At 53.7% G+C, this 18,740-nt stretch overlaps 1 protein-coding gene across 1 annotated transcript in view; it reads right to left on the bottom strand.

The window, feature by feature from the left end:
- Positions 1 to 18,740, bottom strand: part of Itga11 (integrin subunit alpha 11) — a 67,169-nt gene that overhangs the window by 14,653 nt on the left and 33,776 nt on the right. Inside the window, exons 6-19 of the mRNA XM_042697390.1 lie at positions 17,403 to 17,517; positions 15,960 to 16,087; positions 14,566 to 14,714; positions 11,464 to 11,608; positions 10,267 to 10,432; positions 9,407 to 9,477; positions 6,375 to 6,519; positions 5,727 to 5,875; positions 4,928 to 5,068; positions 4,385 to 4,588; positions 3,635 to 3,765; positions 2,375 to 2,541; positions 807 to 949; positions 93 to 203 (exon numbers count right to left, since the gene is read on the bottom strand). Coding sequence (XP_042553324.1) covers positions 93 to 203; positions 807 to 949; positions 2,375 to 2,541; positions 3,635 to 3,765; positions 4,385 to 4,588; positions 4,928 to 5,068; positions 5,727 to 5,875; positions 6,375 to 6,519; positions 9,407 to 9,477; positions 10,267 to 10,432; positions 11,464 to 11,608; positions 14,566 to 14,714; positions 15,960 to 16,087; positions 17,403 to 17,517 — 1,965 coding nt within the window. The remainder of the gene's footprint in view (positions 1 to 92; positions 204 to 806; positions 950 to 2,374; positions 2,542 to 3,634; positions 3,766 to 4,384; positions 4,589 to 4,927; positions 5,069 to 5,726; positions 5,876 to 6,374; positions 6,520 to 9,406; positions 9,478 to 10,266; positions 10,433 to 11,463; positions 11,609 to 14,565; positions 14,715 to 15,959; positions 16,088 to 17,402; positions 17,518 to 18,740) is intronic.

The following is an 18,740-nucleotide window of genomic DNA, read 5'->3' as shown; positions in this document are numbered from 1 at the left end:
TATGTGTATGTGTGTCTGTCTGTCTGTCTGTCTGTCGGGACAGGAGGCCTGGTGGTGGGATGAGGTGTGTGCTGGAATGTACCAGGCCATACCGAGACTCTGAGTGTGGTGGGCCAGCCGTCGTCCAGCATAGGGCCATGGTCAGGGTCTTCTAGCACATACTCGACTGAGAAGGCCACGGGCTTCACGTAGTCGGCAGTGTCCTGTGGGCCAGAGGAGGACAGGGCTTCAGAGAGCACCATTTCCTGGGCCCAGTCACCACGAGGTCTCCTCTGAACTGGGAGAGGCTGTGGCCTGGTCTCCCTCAGTCTGTCATGGGGTGGAGGGTGGGGGACAGAGGCTTCTATGGAGCTCTGCAGGTGCAAAGTGTAGGGGCTATGACTCAGCCTGTGCCAGCTCAGTTACCTGGAGGTTTCATGAAGCAACTACTCACCCTTCATCCCCTCAAGCAGCCTATGTCTTCAGCCTATGCCTGCTTGTCTGCCCTTCTAATCCAGGGCTCCACTAGGGCCCTGCTCTTTCCTTATATCTGTTCGATCCAGCTCTCTCCTGGACCTCACTTGGCACTAAGGAAGCCATGGGGAGGGAGGGTCAGGTGGTTATGCTCAAGGACATTACTCCAGGGCCTGAGGTGGGGTTGGGGAGGGGCAAGGTCATGAACACTGGCCCCTAGCTCTTCTCCCAGGGTCTGAATGTGCCTGGCACACCCCTCTCCTACAGCAGCTTCTCCTCTAGTTCTGTGTCTCCCTTCCCTTTCCTCCCCACCAATGTAGGTGCCTAGACCCTGCTGATGGAGCCAGGCTCACCAGGACGTGGAAGTTAATGCGTTGACAGTGCTCCTGGCCAGAGGACAGCAGGACAGCCCGGTTGGTGAACTGGTCCCCTCCCTCATCCAGGTGAGCCCTTGGCATGTACCGCCTCTCGTCCATAGTGGCATTGTACCTGATGCCTGGAAAGAGAGGGCAAGACCAGGCAGCTGGGGCCTCGATCCCACCCCAAACCACTTGCTGCTCTTACAAAACAGCCACTTCCCCTAGACAGGAGCAGACTTTCCCCCTCCACAGGCCCGAAGCTTCCCGGAGGGGGGCTGTGGCTGTGTTCGGGTAAGGAGGAAGGGACTGAAGAGGACAGGGAGGCAGAGGAGGAGAGAAGAAGATGCACCAGAGAGGAAGAAAAGAGGGAGCCGGATACCAGTCGCTCACACCTATCATCCTAGCAACTCAGGAGGCTGAGATCTGAGGCTTGCGGTTCAAAGCCAGCCCCGGGTAGGAAAGTCCATGAGATTCTTATCTCCAAAGAACCACCAGAAAATCAGAAGTGGTGCTGTGGCTCAAAGTGGTAGAGCGCTGGCCCTGAGTGGAAAAATCTCAAGGACGACACCAAGGTCCTGAGTTCAAGCCCCATGACTGACAAAACAGAAAAAGAAAAAAAGAAAAAGAGGGGAGAAAAAGAGGAGGAAACATCAACACCCATAGAGGAGCCAGGGTGAGGGCCTGGTATGCTCAGCCTGCTGGAAGTTCCCTCTCTACTCTCCTCCCCACGCCATGCTCTGGGGTCTCCCTGGGCTGGTTGGGCCCCTCTATGTAGGGGTGGGTGGGACTTTGCCCCTAGGAGATCTCCTTAGACTTCTGACTCTACTCTGGGGTTTAAGGCCTACAGCTTCCTCGACCCTAATCTAGCAGAATATCATGCCAACCTTCGGACCCCCTGGCTGTCCCTGCCCTCAAATCCCCCTTTCCTTTTTCAGGTGAAACTCGAAGGAGGGCACAGTGGCCTGGGATTTCCCAGGTCCTTCTCTTCCATGAGACTCTTTCCCTCCCCTCCTGGTCCTGTGCCTTGGCTGAAAGCTACATGCTACTCCTCTTCCTGTGTCAGCCCAGCAGGACCTGGACATGCAGCCTTGGCTTTCAGGCCCAGGCTGTAGTGAGCAGGTTTGGCCCTAGCTGTAGGGGGAAGGATGGGCATCAAAAGAAAACCACCTTGCCTGAGCCCATACTCCCAGCTGGGGGGTAACCATGGCCTGTGTGTCTGGCCCTGGCTCCTAGCTGCTCCCTGTCAGCTAGCTCTGTCTTCTTCTATAACCAGGCCAACTCCTCTGGCTTCTGTACCACCCTGCCTTCAGTCCTGTGCCCAAACTGCACCCAGACTAGCTCCTTCCCCATCATCTCTAAGGGCAGGGGGAGGATCATCTCTGCTGACTGCCACCCTGGCAATGTCACAAGTCCTCTGGGTTGGGGTGGGGGGGGGGGAGAGAGAGTGTCAAAGCTGGCTCTAAGTGCTACCTGGCACTTAACAAAGCCCAGGCTGTGGCACACAGCCATCTGAAAGACTGGGGAGACAGATCTGGGGGTGGGGACGCAGGGGCCTGCCTTACCTACAGTTGCTGCTGGGAAATGGGGTGCCAGGAAGACAGGTGTGAAGCAGAGGAAGGCAGCCAGGCAGGTGGCATCCCTGCCACTGCGCTTGCAGTCTTTGTGGAAGATGTTGATCTTGGATGGCTCAAAGTAGAGGCTGGCGTTGATCTGCACCACAGGCCTGGCCCTGGAGAAGAGACCGGTGAGCTGGGGTGGGGTAGGGCTAGGGGGGCAGGTGAGCTGGGGGGAGGCTAGCAGGGAGAGGTAGATATTCTAGTGAACAGGGGAAAAGGTAAATATTCAGCGGGGGGGGGGGGGGGGGGAGAGGGGAGGGCAGAGGAACCTTGGCTATTGCTGATTGGACCAAAACCCATGGACAGGTGGGCTTAACAGCCTCCTAGTCCCAGAGCTGTGCCTGCGTGAGCCCCACTGACCTTGCCTTGCCCCTCATCACTGTTCAATGCAAGGTTTCCAGCCCTGAATGAGTCTCAAAGCCCAGGCTGGACCCCAGGACCAATGCCAACAGGCATGGCTATGTTTTGCTTTTTTGTTTTTAAATCTAAAAGTAGTCAACATACAGCAGGGCCGCGGGCCTCTAGGAAGTGCTCTGGGGAGGGATCTGAGGCCAGAAGGGCTGGGGTACGAAGCCCCACATCACATACACCCCTCCCTCAAGGAGAAGGAAGACTAAGACACTGGCAACTTGACCCATTAGAACCTCAAGAGGGAGGAACTTCTGAAAAGCCAAAGCTTTTAGGACAGATGCTAGGACAAAAGAAGGGCTCTTCCTTCCTTCCTTCCTTCCTTCCTTATTATTTTGGTTGCCTTGGGGCCTGAACTCTGCGCCTGGGCGCTGTCCCTCAGCTCTTCAGCTCAAGGCGAGTGCTCTCCCACTTAAGCCACAGTGCGACTTCCGGTTTTCTGGTGATTAATTGGAGATAAGAGTCTCACTGACTTTCCTGCCTGGGCTGGCTTTGAACTGCAATCTCAGCCTCCTGAGTAGCTAGGATTATAGGCGTGAGCCACCGACACCCAGCAAAAGAGGAGCTTTTGCATGCCAGGTTTGTCTGAAGTCCAAGAGATACATCAAGAAGAGGGGTAGGGGTTTGGATCTCAAGAAAGCTTACGGGATTCCAAAACAAGGAGACTGGTGGTAGTCAGCTGGGGTAGGAGCAGAGTGTGTTTGGCCAGCAGGGAGTTGTTACAAAGACCCTAGGGAATGTCCTTCACCCCTCTATGCACTGAACCCCAGGAGAACAGGGAGGAGCCAGGGAACTGACCACAAAATGACCGCGCTTCCCAGGGCGCCCACAGCCAGGTCTACCAGTCCATCCTCATTGAGGTCTAGCTGCCCATGGACACTGCAGCCGAAGAACTGGAGGCCTGGGGCCAGCTCTGATGCGGTGATTCTCTGAGAGAAAGCAAAGACAGAGTGTTCACTGTGGGTGTGGGCCAGGCTGGGCGGCAGCTCTAGGCAGCAGACCCCACAAGGGGTGCTGGGCTGGGGGGGGTAGGGGGGGAGTTGGCCCCGGCCCATGGTAGTCTCTGCCCTGGCCTGTCACAGCACTGGAAACTCCTCCTGCTTAGAGGCATGCTTCTGAGTTACAATATTGTCTTGAAAAGTTTCCATACTGCGTGTCAGGATACATCACAGGCAATCCATGCACACCTCAAACTTCAGGATGGTTACATGTTATAGTAAATGCGCAGGTCACCCTGGCTGGGGACTGCGGCTGGGCTGGTAGCCAGGTGCATTTCCACAAAGCCTTTTGCCTAGGTTTGAGCTCTCTACCTGCCGTCGACTATGTGGAAACATGCCAGAGGAGCAGGGCATGGTGTGGGTCCTTGTGTGGATGGGAAGATCAGGAGATGCAACTTGCCCAAGGTGAGATTTGACTTGAGGTGGGCACAGCTGTGGACACACCTGGGCTGTGGGCACACCTGCACCGTGAGCACACCTGAGCCTTGTGAACACGCCGGCGCTACTCTGCACAGCATTCTGCTTCCACCTTCCCTCCCCCAGGCCTCACCTGCTTGGGCCTCTTCAGAATGCTGCCTGGGCAGCCGTGGAAGATGTAGACGGCCCCTCTGTGGTTATCCTCCAGCGGGGCCCCCACTACCACGTCATTGTATGAGTCTTGATTGAGGTCTCGGACAGCGGCGATGGATGAGCCAAACCGGGCATTCTGGTAGCTGTAGGAATCCTTCAGAGTTCCGTTATAGACAAACCGGCCCTGCAAACCCAAGGCCGCACGCGGAAGGGCTCAGGGCCAGGCACAGGCCTTCAGGGCCACAACTCCCTGCATCTGTACCCAGGGCCCTACCTGTATGTGTCCCTTCTCCAGGACACTGGTGACACAAGCCCAGATCCAGACAGGACTCTAATTACCACCTCCCCCCCCCACCAAGGTCCAGCTCCTGGTGGCACCAGCTGCTCTTGGTACCTCAAGTCAAAGCCATGGCTGGTAACACCTGTCCCAGCCTGTAGATGTACACCTTGCTGTGTGCAGGGCCCTGTGGCACCTGTCTCCAGTTGTGATGTACACCTTGCTGCACTCACGGCTCTGCAATACCTGTCTCAGGTTGTAGATGTACACCTTGCCACGCTCATGGCCCTCGCTGAAGTACATTGGGGCGCCCACCAGCAGGACGTCCGTCACATTGTCGTCGTCGATGTCCACTGATGTGATCTCACTCCCGAAGTAGGAACCTATCTGTGGCACACAGGGAAGAAGGGGAGGGTTGAGGCAGCCCACTTCCCCTGGGGAGCTACCAAAACAACTTCTGACCTCCTTTTCACCCCAATGCCTTATCCGAGCTTTCTACTCATGACTGACCCACACCGGCCCAGCAACAGGCTGGCTGCCAACCAAATCACAGTGTTGTCCACTGCTTTCTGGTGGCCCCTTGGCCATCTGCGGTGAATGCAACACTTTGGGCAGCATGAAGGGGCCTGAAGGGTGTCTGTCTGTGTGCGTCCTGGGGCCTGACAGCCTACACTCTAGCACACCCCAGAAAGGGATGGTGGGCAGTAGCTGGGATCTGGACAGCACTCCAGAGAAGAGAGGTCCAGGGGGAGAAATTCAAGCTTCACCTGCTACAACAGGGCCAAGGCCCAGTCCACGGCTGTCAGGTGGAGAGGGGAGAGTACAACTTCCACACTGTCAGGTGCTGATGTGTGTGAGCAGATGACACATGATATACATGATATACGATATGTGTCAGGTGACGATGGAATGAGACCCCACTCAAGGAGAGCACTGGAGGTCCTGAGGTTTCTTATGGAGGGTACCAGCCTGAGACACCTTCCTGCTGCCTACCCTGTGTGCCACCTGGGCCTTGGCCTTCCCACAACAGCCTCCCTTCCTTTACCTGCTCGCCCCGCAGAGCCTGGTGGATGGTAAGGCTGCGGTTGTTGTGCATGGTGAACAGGATGACTTTGCCCGTGTGGTTGAACCGGGGGGCTCCTGCCACGTATACCCGGCCCTGCCTGGAGGACACGATGGATGTCACTGTGTACCCTGTCACGAGAGGAAACAGAGAGGTGTCTCTGTGTTCCCTGCCATGAGGGGACACAGGTGGATGTCACCTTGTACCCTGCCACAAGAGAACACGGGTTGGTCCGTGTGCTGGCTTCTATCCTGGGCCCTGTGTGGGTTTGGCAAGTCCCCTTGTGAACAGGGCTTCGTGAGGAGGAGGTGGGTTCTGGCTCAGCTGGTACTTATTCCTATAAGGGTCACCATACTGTGGCCCAGGCTGGAATCAAAGCCACAGCTGAGAGTCTAGCAGCCCCAGCGGAGATGGATTTCTGCTATGGGGGTAGCATGGCACCGATTCTGCCTATCATGGAGAGTTTATCTTGCTGGTGGTGCTGGAGAGGAGCCGGCCCTGACCCATACTCAGGCCTGGGACTGTCCTACAGGACTGTGCCCATCAGCTAGTATAGACTCCTCTCAGCCTGAGCGTGCACGGGGTCCTGTGCCCCAGGGCCTCCTCTCCCTCTGCCACCCACTGCCTCACCCAGGTAGGCGCCGTGGTTCTTCAGCTCCTCAGGGAACTCCTTCAGGTAGGCCTCTCGGAGAGGGATGACCTTGCCACCACTCATCTCCTTCAGCACAGCCCCATTCCAGTCGTAGGCGCCGACCGCTCCCAGCAGAACCCCATCCTGGCACGGGGAGGGGACCCAATCAGACCCTGTTCCAGAGCCGTCCCAGGTCCTGTGAGCAGTGCCACACTGCCCGGCGTGGAGGGCACCTTTCCCAGGGGTCATGTGCCAAAGACCTTGCTCCCGATGGGCTCTCGGGTGAGAAGGAGGCTCAGAGGTGACTTTCCTTCTGATCCTCAGTGCAGAATGGTTCAAGGGAGTTTAGAAAAGAAGCAACGTTCTAGAAATGAACTTGAAGCCACAAGAGAAACCTCACTCCTCTCTGGGCTTCCAAACCCCTCTGGGGTCCCCTCTTGTCACCTCTTGATCTGCCCACCAGATGCAGGGCCAGGTGGTTGTATCCCCTGCCTGACAGGGAAGCAGGAAGCTCAGTTAGGGAGGGGACTTTATGCTCCATTCCTGGGAGCCGGGCCCTGCTTTCCACTCCCTGAGCCCTGTTCATCCAGCACAAACCATCTATATGGTTGTGGGCACAGCAGATGAGAGCCCTGAGAGGCACTGGAAAGAGGACAATTTATCAGAGGCCAGATGGCCAGGAAGTCCCTTTCCTTGGTGATTTGGGGGTGAGGGCAGCTGCCCACCTTTCTCTCCATCAGCTCTTGGTGAGCTGGCCCGCTGAGGGTGTTCATGGTTCCTTTGTTGTTGCAGATGCAAAGGGTTAAGCCTGTGGGTGCTCCAGGGTCAGGTCTGATGGTTCAGACAGGCTTTTGCAACCATCAATAAGCCGGCCTTGGGAGAGTTGGAGGCTTGATTATGTTTAACACTGCGCTGCCTAATTACCCTTCATGTGGGAGGCTCGGACAGGGCCCTGACAGGATTTGGGCCGGGGCCTCCCTCATCCCGAGGTCTAGTCACTGCCAACATCCCTGGCACCCCGTTCATGAGGACAATGTTCTCATCCGGCCCCCCCATGGGGACCCACAAAAGCCCTGTGAGAAGACACACTGTTCATGATCTGAAATATGAGACACCAGAAGCTGAGGTTCGGAGAGGAGAAGGGACACAGACAGCTAGAAGCAGGGCTGTGCCCAACAAGGTGTGTGGAGGAGGAGAATATCCGAGAGTTCTCCTGGTTCCAGTTCTCCATCGAGCCCTCTCTGGGAAGAGTCCATTATTCCAGATCTGGCTTCCCCTCCTCTGTGTGCAGACAGCCTGGGGAGGGGCTTTGGAAGATGAGCTTCCACGAGAGGCTCCCCCTGTACTCAGTGCTGCACTGAGCAGGGCGGGTGGTGGCTCCTGCCAGGACCCCTGGCTCTCTCTGGGTTTGGAGTTCAGGAGTTTCTGCGGGGACTGCCATTCTGGCAATTATCAGCCAGGGGGCGCTCTAGGCTCTTGCTGCCCCTGTAACCTGGCAGCAGCTAGGCCTTGGACCAGGATAGAAGAGTGACCCTAAGAGTTTGGGGCAGGGAGACTCTCGCCAAGAGGGGGGCCGTGGGGAGGGCACGGGAAGACCCCCCACGGCAGATCTCGGATAAGACCTCAGGCACTCTGCAGAGCCTTGATGGGGAGGAGCAGCGTTCCCAGCTCTGCAGGCCCCATGTAGGTCCCCATATTTGTGGCATCCTGGACACCCCAGGTCTGTGGTCTGGGCTCCGTGTACTCAGAAGGCCTCCGCCAGTCCTGACAGAGCACAAGTCACTGCCTGATCTCATGCCAGCCCGGGAAGAGGGGGAGAAGGGGAGCTCTTCCTTCTCTGTGCCTGGCTCTTCATCCTCCAGGTGTTGCTCAAGGAGGCCAGATCTCTGATTCCTGTGCCCAGCACAGAGAAAGCATGGAAAAGATGAATGGAGCCAACTATCTCAACCAGAGTCACCATCATGGCCTTCAGGGCTCCTCTGAGCAGTGCTCTGCTGAGATGCACATAGTCTATGACATGTGCATCTTGCTGTGTTCAGGCCAGTGGCCCTGACGTAGCCCAGATGTAACTCAGGAAGATCTGAGTGTCGTGCTTCGGCCCATCTGCCTGCTGCCTGGTGTGTGGTGCCCGCTCCCCTCCAATCTGGGATTTCTGAGTCAGACCCCCTGAGAGCCTCTGTTCTCTACAGACCAGCTGTGGAGTGAGGGGGGACAGGAGGGCACTGGCGTTTTTCTCATTAGTTTCGCTGCAGCAGAACACGTGCCTCTCTGAGACTCAACTTCTCTGTCTGTGAACTGGGAACAAGGAATCCTGCCCCCATCACAGAAGAGCTGGGAGTGGGGGATCATGGGACAAGGAACTGGCACGAACTAGCAAATGAACAGAGCATATTCCCGGAGTGCCAGCCTGAGGAGTGAGCATGCACACATGTGCACATGTGTGTACAACACAGCACACATGACACACCACACAAACATATTCAGATGCACACACAGTGCACATGTGTGTCCACACACAGGGTGCCTGTTTCTCCCAGACACATATCGTGGGCATATTTCCCATGTAGGACTTTAGGTCGGACTTCACTGTATTTGTGAAGTGTTTCAGGACATCAACTCTGCTCTCTGGTAATTGCAGGAGGCTTCAGATCCCCTCCTTCTCCCCAGCACCCCAGGCAGCTGCCCCAATGCACAGCTGCCAGAACTATCAGGCCTGTGGTCAGCATTGGCACCCGACTCTGTTCTCGAACAAGATACCATGGGTGGAATGAGATCCTTGGTCCTAGGGAGAAATGTTCCCAGCACGCTACAGATATACTGTGCTGATTCCATACAGTGAGCTTGATTTGGGCAAGCGATGGAGACAATAGAAGTTAAGTTGAAGATCTCTTCCTGGCCCAGAAGGTTCTAGGAAGCAGAGAGACTCCAAGAAAAAGGGATAAAGAGATGGATGCTCCCGGAGAGGCCTGAGAGCTTGGAAGGGTAGGAAGTGCATGCAGGGGGGACCGAGGGAGGCCAGCGCCGTCCATACCTCCACCACATGCGAGGAGAAGCCGGTCTGTGACATCTCCAGCCCGAAGGACGTTTCATTCTTGTTGGTGCCTGGAACAAGAACAGAGAGAGGTCAGCCCAGTGTGTGTGTGTGTGTGTGTGTGTGTGTGTGTGTGTGTGTGTGTGTGTGTGTGTGTGTGTGTGTGTGTGTGTGTGAGGTTTGGTTCCAGACACCTTTGGGCAGTTCCAACTCATTACCCTGACTCTCAGGAAGGAGGATGGATACCTACAAAGCTGTGCAAGAAAGCCACTGGGCACCCACAGCCCCGCCACAGGGGCCTCCCCACACACAGCATCGCCATGATGGACCATCACCCAAGGCGACTGCTTTAATCTGCTTCCAGTCTGCTGGTTTGGACATTTCAGTGCTGGCATGCGAGTCAAGGCTCGTGTTCCAACCTTTGCATCTCTTGAGCTCTCTTTGGTGTCTGCAGCTTGTCATTCTCAAGGCGCTGCAGATTTCTCGGGTTCTAGAACACGGCCTTCTCTTGATTTTTGTGGTCTCTTCTATGCCCCAGAGCCCAATGTTGGAAAGGCCCATTACAGCACTACAGAGAGCAAGCAGGATTATGCAAATGGAATTCTTTGCAGGGCATCTCAGGTGCCTTTGTCCTGATGATGATTTTCCAGTTTGCACAGCAGTGGTGTTGGACAGGCAGTGGCCCTCCCAGCCTATGGAGTCAGGCCCTCTGGGCTCAAGCTAGGTTTGCCAGGTGTTTTTACATTATAATGCATCCAGGCGTTTTGGCTTGAGTGAGGACTCTGGCTAAAGCTACTGTGCTTGTGGGGATTGGATTTCCACCATTCAGGAGTGTGGAGACCTCCACAGGCCTGACTTACCTTCCAAGCTGAAGATCCTGTCTCCCAGGGCATCCACGATGTCCTTCAGGGCCGCCTCGTCGGTGACATTGAAGAAGTGCTTGTCGTCAGGGTCGCTGGCGATGTATTTGATTTCACTCAGAAAAGTTTCTGGATTGATCCCCCGGCGGTTATAGTAACCCAGGACCTGCCAGGGAAGAGGAGCAGGTGAACAAGCTAGGACTTGGCACAGCCAGGAGTCCCCTGCGGTAGGAAGGAGCCAGGACTGTCCAGTAGCCACTCTTCAAGGGGTCATTTGTGTGTGTGTGTGTGTGTGTGTGTGTGTGTGTGTGTGTGCGTGCGCATGCCAGTCCTGAACTAAGGGCCTGAGCACTATCCCTGAGCTTTTTTTATGCTCTACCAACTGAGCCACAGCACCACTTCTGACTTTTTGGTGGCTGGTACCTGGCTTTCTTTCTTCCTTCTTTCCTTATTTTTTTTGCCAGCTGTGGGACTTGAATTTAGGGCCTGGCCACTATCCCTGAGGCTCTTTTCACTCAAGGCTAGCACTCTACCGCTTTGAGCCACAGCTCCACTTCCAGTTTTCTGGTGGTTAATTGGAGGTAAGAGTCTCATGGACTTTCCTGCCTGGGCTGGCTTTGAACTACAGTCCTCAGATCTTAGTCTCCTGAATAGTTAGGATTACAGGTGAGCCACCAGAGTCTTCCTCCTCCTCCTCCTCCTCCTCCTCCTCCTCCTCCTCCTCCTCCTCCTCCTCCTCCTCCTCCTCCTCCTTCTCCTTCCTCTTCTTCCTCTTCTTCTCCTTCCTCTTCTTCTTCTTTCTTCTTCTCCTTCATTCGCCTTCTTCCTCTCCTTTCTTCTTCCTTCTTCTTCTTCTTTTTGGCAGTTAACTGGAGTTTGATCTCAGGAGCTTAGTTTCCTAAGCTGATGCTTTTGCCTGTGAGCCACGCCTCCAGATTCTCTTTGTGGGTCCTTTTGCTAAGCTGGGATTTGGGCCTTGGGAGGCTGGGGTATTTTCTGCATGTTGAGGTTTCTGAAACTCCCTGGCAAAGGAAAGAAGAAACAAACCCACAACTCCGTGGACAGGCCCAGGCGGTGCTGAGATCCTCATGGATTCGAGGGTCTCCAGGGGTGTCAGGGTTAAGCCCCTGAGTGTTGCCAGAACCCTTGGGTGGGGTGGGGCTCTCAGCCACACAGGGTGGGTGGGGTAGGACTCACGGCTACGGCGTATCTGGTCACATTGTCCCTCTCGCTTTGCCGGATCACCCTCTCCAGGTCCGGGCTGTCATGAGATTCCCCATCTGTGATGACAATCATGACCTTCTTGGCCCCTTTCCTTCCACCCTTCTGGAATGCCTCCGAGCTGGAACAGGGTACAGGGACAGGGCAGGTGGTGAGAGGAAGGTGGGGGAAGGGCAACTGTGGGAGCCAGGGCTGGGACCTCTTGGAAACTCAACAAGCCAGCATCTTTGGACCTCATACCAAAGCATCTGGCTGGCATGGTCAGAACCACCCTTCACCAGCTTCCCAGGTAGGGCTTGGATCCATGTGTTTATAGACTCCTGAGCTTGCTGTTCGGGGCCATTAGGGCAGCAGGAGGAGAGGTGCACAAGACCCCGCTTTGGGAAGCTAAGTTAGTAGTTCAAAACCCCAGCTGCAGTCAGGCACGGGTAGCTCACACCTGTAATCCTAGCTACTCAGGAGGCTGAGATCTGAGGATTGTGATTTGAAGCTGGCCCTGGTAGCTTTTCTCCAATTAACCCCCAGAAAACCAGAAGTGGAGCTGTGGGCTCAAAGTGGAAGAGCACTTGCCTTGAGCAAAAGAGCTCCAGGCCCTGGGTTCAAGCCCCATGACCAGAAAAAAAACCCCAAACAAACACATATACATATAACACCTAGCTGCACATTAGACCTTCTTAGAGGACATTTAAAACATAATTCACGCCCATTTCCCACACAGATCCATGCAATTAGACTCTTTGGGTCTGGTGTTGGCATAATGTATTTTTTGAAAGTTCTACAAAGCATTTATTCTCCTATCGCTTCTCTAAGGACCCAGAAATTAGGGCCCAGGGTTGCTGCGATGTCAACACAGAACATTGGATGCAGTTTGACCAACACTGACTCTCCCACAAGAAAAGCTGCTATTTGAGGAAATACTAAATCTCAAATTGCATGGGAAATATTTCTTTTCTTTTTCTTTGTCAGTCATGGGGCTTGAACTCAGGGCCTGGGCACTGTCCCTGAGCTCTTTTGCTCAAGGCTAGCGCTCTACCACTTGAGCCACAGCACCACTTCCAGTTTCTGAGTGGTTTATAAGAGTCTCACAGACTTTTCTGCCGGGGCTGGCTTTGAACCACACTCTTCAGATCTCAGCCCCCAGAACAGCTAGCATTACAGGCATGAGCTACTGGCATCCAGCTCCATGGAAAATATTTCTATTGTTCGTTTTCATTTTATAGTCAGTGATTACAGCATGAGCTCTCTTTACCTGTTATTCTGTGCAGTCCAAGAGATAGCAGGGCACACCCAACCAGAAAAAGGCCCTTATTTTAAATGCTGGCAATCCCACTACAAAGTGTGGAAACACTCTTTGGAGCCTCTGTAGCTAGCCCTCCTTCACCCCACAGGGTTCTGAGAAGAATAGACCTAATCTCGCCCAAAAGTCTGGTCTGGAAGGTAGAAGTTCCCAGTGAGGATTTAAAAATAAACATGGCTTTTGAGCTCTGTGGTGATCCCTCTGTGGTGATTCCTGACAAAGCGTCAGGAAGGGCGGCTTTCAGATCTGAGCTCTATGCCGGGGTCAAGGACCAGAGGTTTAGCAGACATCTTGTGTATAGATGGCAATCAGATGCGCTGGGCATCGGATGTTGAGGAATTCATGAAACCTGCACTGAGTTAGTTTAGAACTTCCTAAGAAACTAGTGATGAGGAAAATTCATCTGGCATTCTTGTAACAGCAGCCTGATATTCTGGACATGGCTGACTTAAACATATACCTCTCTGATCTAGTATGGGCTACTGGAGGAGGGCTGCAGAAGCATCCTTAGCACCATGATCAGGGAAGATTAGGATTTCAGCCTAACCTAGCAGAGGGAGATTCTTTTAGCTACATGACATCCAGGACACACTAAATGGCTCTAATACGTTGGCCAGCCATGAAGGAGGCGGGACCATATGGTATAGAACTGGGGTCTCAATGAAGGTCATAGAACAGAAGGTAACAGAAATAGTCAACTTAGGAGTCTAGGCCTTGGCTTGAGGTCTTGGGGACTGGCCTTTAAAACTGGCCATTTTCAGCCAGGCACTGATGGCTTACACCTGTAATCCTAGCTACTCAGGAGGCTGACATCTGAGGATTGAGGTTCAAAGCCAGCCTGGGTAGGGAAGTCCATGAGACTCTTATTCCAATAAACCACCAGAAAACTGGAAGTGATGCTGTGGCTCAAGTGGTAGAGCGCTCGCCTGAGCTGAAGAGCTGAAGGACAGCGCCCAGACAACAACAACAACAACAACAAGACCTGGCAAATTTCTCTGGGACAGGTACTATGTTACTGGAATGCACCTGTGCCTTCTGGTAGCATTCATGTGGATGAGTGGATTCTGGGGTGAGGGAAGGAACAAGTCTCACTACAACCTCATGTATTAGATCTATCCATGTTCTTTCCACACCATCAGTCATGGCGTTTCCCTCATTGAGCTCACATCCTCCGTAGGCTGGCTGTGGCAGAGCATGAGTCCCCAAATCAGTGCCATAGAATCTCCATCCCCGGGCCCTCTGCCGTTCCCCATTGAGTGGCAGAGTTGGCCACAGCCACATTCTCTTCCCCACCAGTCTGTGCTGGGCCTGAGGAACTTGTCTGATGGATTAGGATATGGCAGTCAACTCTGGAGCTTGGATACCAGGTCACAGGCAGTCCCCCTCTCTCCCCATAACTTGCTGGGCCTTCGGGACACATGAGTTCAAGATGCTCCCTCTCAGAACTCAAAGGTCCCAACATGGGCCATCAGACCCCATGGCCCTGTGTGGCAGGTCCTGTGGCCCCATGTGGGAAGCACATATTACCAGCCTCTGCCAAACGCCCAGCCAGCAGCCAGCAAACTTGGACAGCCACATGAGCCGGACGCCAGGTGAGCTTCAGACCCAACAGTGCCAGCTGACACCCAGATGGTATCAACAGGAAGACTGAACCCAGTCTACCTGCTGAGCTCTAAGGGGTCTATAAATGACCATCTTGGCACCACTTTTCGCGATGTTTCCTGCACAGGGACAGACAGCTAGCACCATATCTGAGATTAGATGTGTACATATAATTTTACCGAGCAAATTCAATGCCAAACGCTGTCCGGGTCTCGGTCCCTCCTCTCTGCTCAATATGGCTGGCAGCTTCCACCACGTCTTTTACAGACTTGTAGTCATTGAGGTGAAACTCATGGACTGCGTCTTCTCCATACTGAACGACTCCCACCTGCCAGTCAAGAGAAGAGGACAAGAGATGTCTCCACCCAGGCAACTTAGAATTTTGGGGGTGAGGAGCCTTGGGGGGTGTGTCCATCTGCAGTGATCAAGAGCGAGGCTTCCCTCTTTCCAGAAGCAACTGCAGCCCAAGGTATGTAGACTCCTGGGGACTGTACAGGAGGCACGAAGCATTCAGAGAAAAGGGATTTAGTGATTCAAGGCAGGCCCAACAGACTGCAGGTCTTCTCTGGGATGAAGAAGGATGAGCCCAGATGGAGGACTCAACCATCAAGAGAAGTGGAGTCAGGGGGAAGGGTGGTGCTGTGTGCCAAACTCTAAAACTAAGGTTCCTCAGACCTTGGAAGAGAAAAGTGTCTTCCATCCTGGAGGCTGATCAAACAAGGACAATATTAATAGCTTTGAAATAAACAAAAACCCTTAAAGACTTGGTGTAGAGCCGGGCGCTGGTGACTCACGCCTGTAATCCTAGCTACTCAGGAGGCTGAGATCTGAGGATCGCAGTTCAAAGCCAGCCCGGGCAGGAGAGACTGTGAGACTCCTATCTCCAATAAACCACCAGAAAACCGGAAGTGGTGCTGTAGCTCAAGTGGTAGAGCGCTCGCCTTGAGCTGAAGAGCTGAGGGACAGTGCCCAGGCCCAGAGTTCAAGCCCCATGACCGACCAAAAAACAAAACAACAACAACAAAAAAAGACTTGGTGTAGCAAACCAATGATAGAACTAAGGCTCTTTTGCTGTTGGATGGGCCTGTTGCATTTTACTTGCTAGACATTCTCCCCTCTGTCCCCGGAAACAGCCATGAGAAGCTCCACTCCCTTTTCAACAGCCCACACCTTAGGAGCAGTTTCTTAGAGTGACTTGATGTTTGCCACGTTGGAGATTCTACCCGTTGGCCCTTGTTCAGCCAGAATAATAGGGAGTGAATTTCCCCCATCCTTGGACAGCAGCATTTTCAGTATGTGATGCTGCCACTACCTGTTTCCCCTTGCATCTTCTCTCAGATTATGTCTGATTCATCTCCCCAACCTCCTTCTCAGGATCCTCTATCTGTTCACCCTTCCTGCCCTCCTGCTAGGCAACAACCTCATAGACGGAGCCTATCCCAGGAGAGAAACTGAGGTGAGGCCCCCATCAGACCTTGCCCTTTTACCTACACCTCCCCAGCGTGAGCACGGATGCTTCCTCATATCCCATATCATGGTCTCCGGGGCTCTGTTCGGAAAGGGGCAAGCTCACCTGGATCTGGCCCGGGCCAATGTAAAACTTCTTCAGGATGTTAATGAGGAAGTGCTGAACTTCCACCCAGGGGTAGATGCTGTTGGAGCCGTCCAGCACAATGACGATGTCCATGTAGGTTTGACACCCTAGGAGGCAGGGACAGGGTGAGGGCTACGAGGAGCCAGGCCCTGCAGGCCTTTGAGTTTCTGCATAAACGTTCTCGGGATGACAAGAAAAGGATTAATGCATGCCTGTCACCCCTTGGGTGGGGAGCTTCAACATGAATGAGGATCCAGCTTCAATTGAACCTGACCTTCTCGGGTCCTGATCAGGGACTAACCACTACCCAACTGGTCAATGCTCCCGAGACAACCAGCTCTGTCCAAAGCAGGACCTTGCTTCCATTTGCTTTACTGTCCTTGGCAGGTGCCAGGTGCCCCAGCCCAAAATGAAAGGGATTTCACTTCTGAGGGAGGAGTCATGGTTAAAGGCCAGGGAGATTGTGGTCCTGTGGCCTTGCCACTCACTGGCTTTGGGCCTGGGGACATTCACTCAAGCTCCTAAGTAGCCGACTCCTCTACTACAAAAGAGGAATAACTATAAGTAAGGGTGGCTGTGATGTTTCAATGAAAAGATTCTTCAGACGCTCCAAACACAAAGCAAGTCCCGATAAATCTTAGCTGATGATATTTATTTTTTTAAGCCACACCGAGTTAGCTCAGTGACCTTTATCTCTGTCAGCCTGAATAGAAGTATCCCACCAACACTGCAGGACTGACTCTCTGCCCCCTTAGACTCTCCTCCTCCCTAGAGCTATCTTTCCACCTCTGACTGGCCTGGGTGCGGGAAGGAGGCTGACAGCAAGGCACAGGTACTAAGCCTGTGGTTCAGGACAGAGGCCATTGTGAGACCCAGAGCCAAGAAGTCTAGGGTTTCTGAGCACTGATTGTTGATAGTTGGGAGCAAGGCTCTGGGAAAGCCAGTCTGAGTCTCCTTGGTGCCCAGGAGCCCTGAGCCAGTGTAACATTAGCAGGGCTTAGCTGTTCTTGGCCCTCTGTGTACCAGGCTACGGCTTTGTAGGACACTAGGGAGCACCATTCACACTGTAGTCTGAGCGGATGATGCCCCAGATTTGTGCAATTGTACAGCTTGCCTGCGTATGTGGCAACCTGGCTGTCTATTCCACGCTCAGGGCTTTTGCAGTCCAACTCCTAAGATGCCAGAGTGGCCTCCATTAGCCCAGCTCATTGTTCCTCATTGCCATATTGGAAGGCTGGTAGTGTGACCCTCACAGAGGCCCGGCCAGGTGGATGGATTCCTCCCAGGTCATCCAGAGGGCCAGGGTCAGGCAATTACAGGGTCTGAATGCTGCTTTGTAGCCACAGGACAGCAGTGTCGAGAGCCCGGGCCTCTCTGGATGTCCACCACCCAGCCTTCCCTGGTACGTCTGAACTCACTTACTTTGGAGAGCTGGGGCTACCGTCTTGGAGAACCTGAAGTTGGAGTTGACGCGTGAGCACATCCCCGTGGTGTAGTAGGAACTACCACACTCGTGAGACCAGAGTGGGCTGCAGGCCTGTGGGGCAGAGTGTACAGTCACAGGGGTACACACGGGCCCAGCGGCCACCCAGCTCCCAGACCAACATCAACGCCCAAGCGTTGAAGCGCCAGCGGGGCGAGGGGCTCCTTCCTGCCCGCCCCACACAGCCCTTCTCAACTAAAGCACGTTTTGTTTTGTTTTGTTGGTCATGGGGCTTGAACTCTAGGCACAGAAATTGTCCCTGAGCTCTTTAGCTCAAGGAGAACACGCTACCACTTGAGCCACAGTGCCACTTCTGGTTTTCTAGTGGTTCATTGGAGATAAGAGTCTCACGGACTTTCTTTCCCCGTCGGGCTTTGAACTGTGATCCTCAGATCTCAGCCTCCTGAGTAGCTAGGATGACAGGCATGAGCCACCAGCACCGGCCTAAGGCACATCTTTTGAGAGTCACTAGGCCAGATCTTCACCCTCTAAAGGTCGTCACTGAGCAATTTCCACACCAGGCACCAGCAGCACATTGTGGCTCCTACTAGGAAAAAGAGACAGAATGTCTCTGCTCCATCTGTGAAATTTGCTACCCAAAGATACTGACATCAGGCTGTCAATGAGGGGCTGAATGGTATCTCTTACAGTGGGACTTAGAAATGAAAGCCCAGGGGCTAGGAATGTGGCTTAGTGGTAGCATGCTTACCTAGCATGCATGAAGCCCTAGGTTCAATTCCTCTGTACCACATACACTGAAAAAGCCAGAAGTGGTGCTGTGGCTCAAGTAGTAGAGTGCTAGCCTTGAGCAAAAGAAGCTCAGGGACAGTGCCTAGGCCCTGAGTTCAAGCCCAGGGACTAGCAAAGAAAGGAAGGAAGGAAGAAAGGAAGGAAGAAAGAAGGAAAGACAGAAGAAAGGAAGGAAGGAAGGAAGAAAGAAAAGAAGGAAGGAAGGAAGGAAGGAAACAAGGAAGGAAGGAAGGAAGGAAAGAAGGAAGGAAGGAAGGTAAACCCAGCCTGCCTATGTCTTTGTCCTGCCATCAAAGAGCCTAGAGCTCTATTTCATGCTGTAATTTTCTTCCCTCAAACTTTAATTCGCTTTCTTATTTTTTTAACTGAGAGCTTAGAAGTAATGTTTTAGTTGTGTCTTTTGCTGGAATGTCTGGAAGTATGGAGAAGAATAAAGAATGGAAGGATGATCCAGGCATGGTGGCTCACCACTGCAGCTCTACCTACTAAGGAGGGGCGGATAGGGGGATCACAGTTCCAGGTCAGCC

This window comes from Dipodomys spectabilis, unplaced genomic scaffold, assembly GCF_019054845.1.
Source record: "Dipodomys spectabilis isolate Male_0828 unplaced genomic scaffold, ASM1905484v1 ptg000219l, whole genome shotgun sequence".
Taxonomy (NCBI): Eukaryota; Metazoa; Chordata; class Mammalia; order Rodentia; family Heteromyidae; genus Dipodomys; species Dipodomys spectabilis.
The sequence above is the reverse complement of the archived record's forward strand: the minus strand, read 5'-3'. Positions and strand labels throughout refer to the sequence as shown.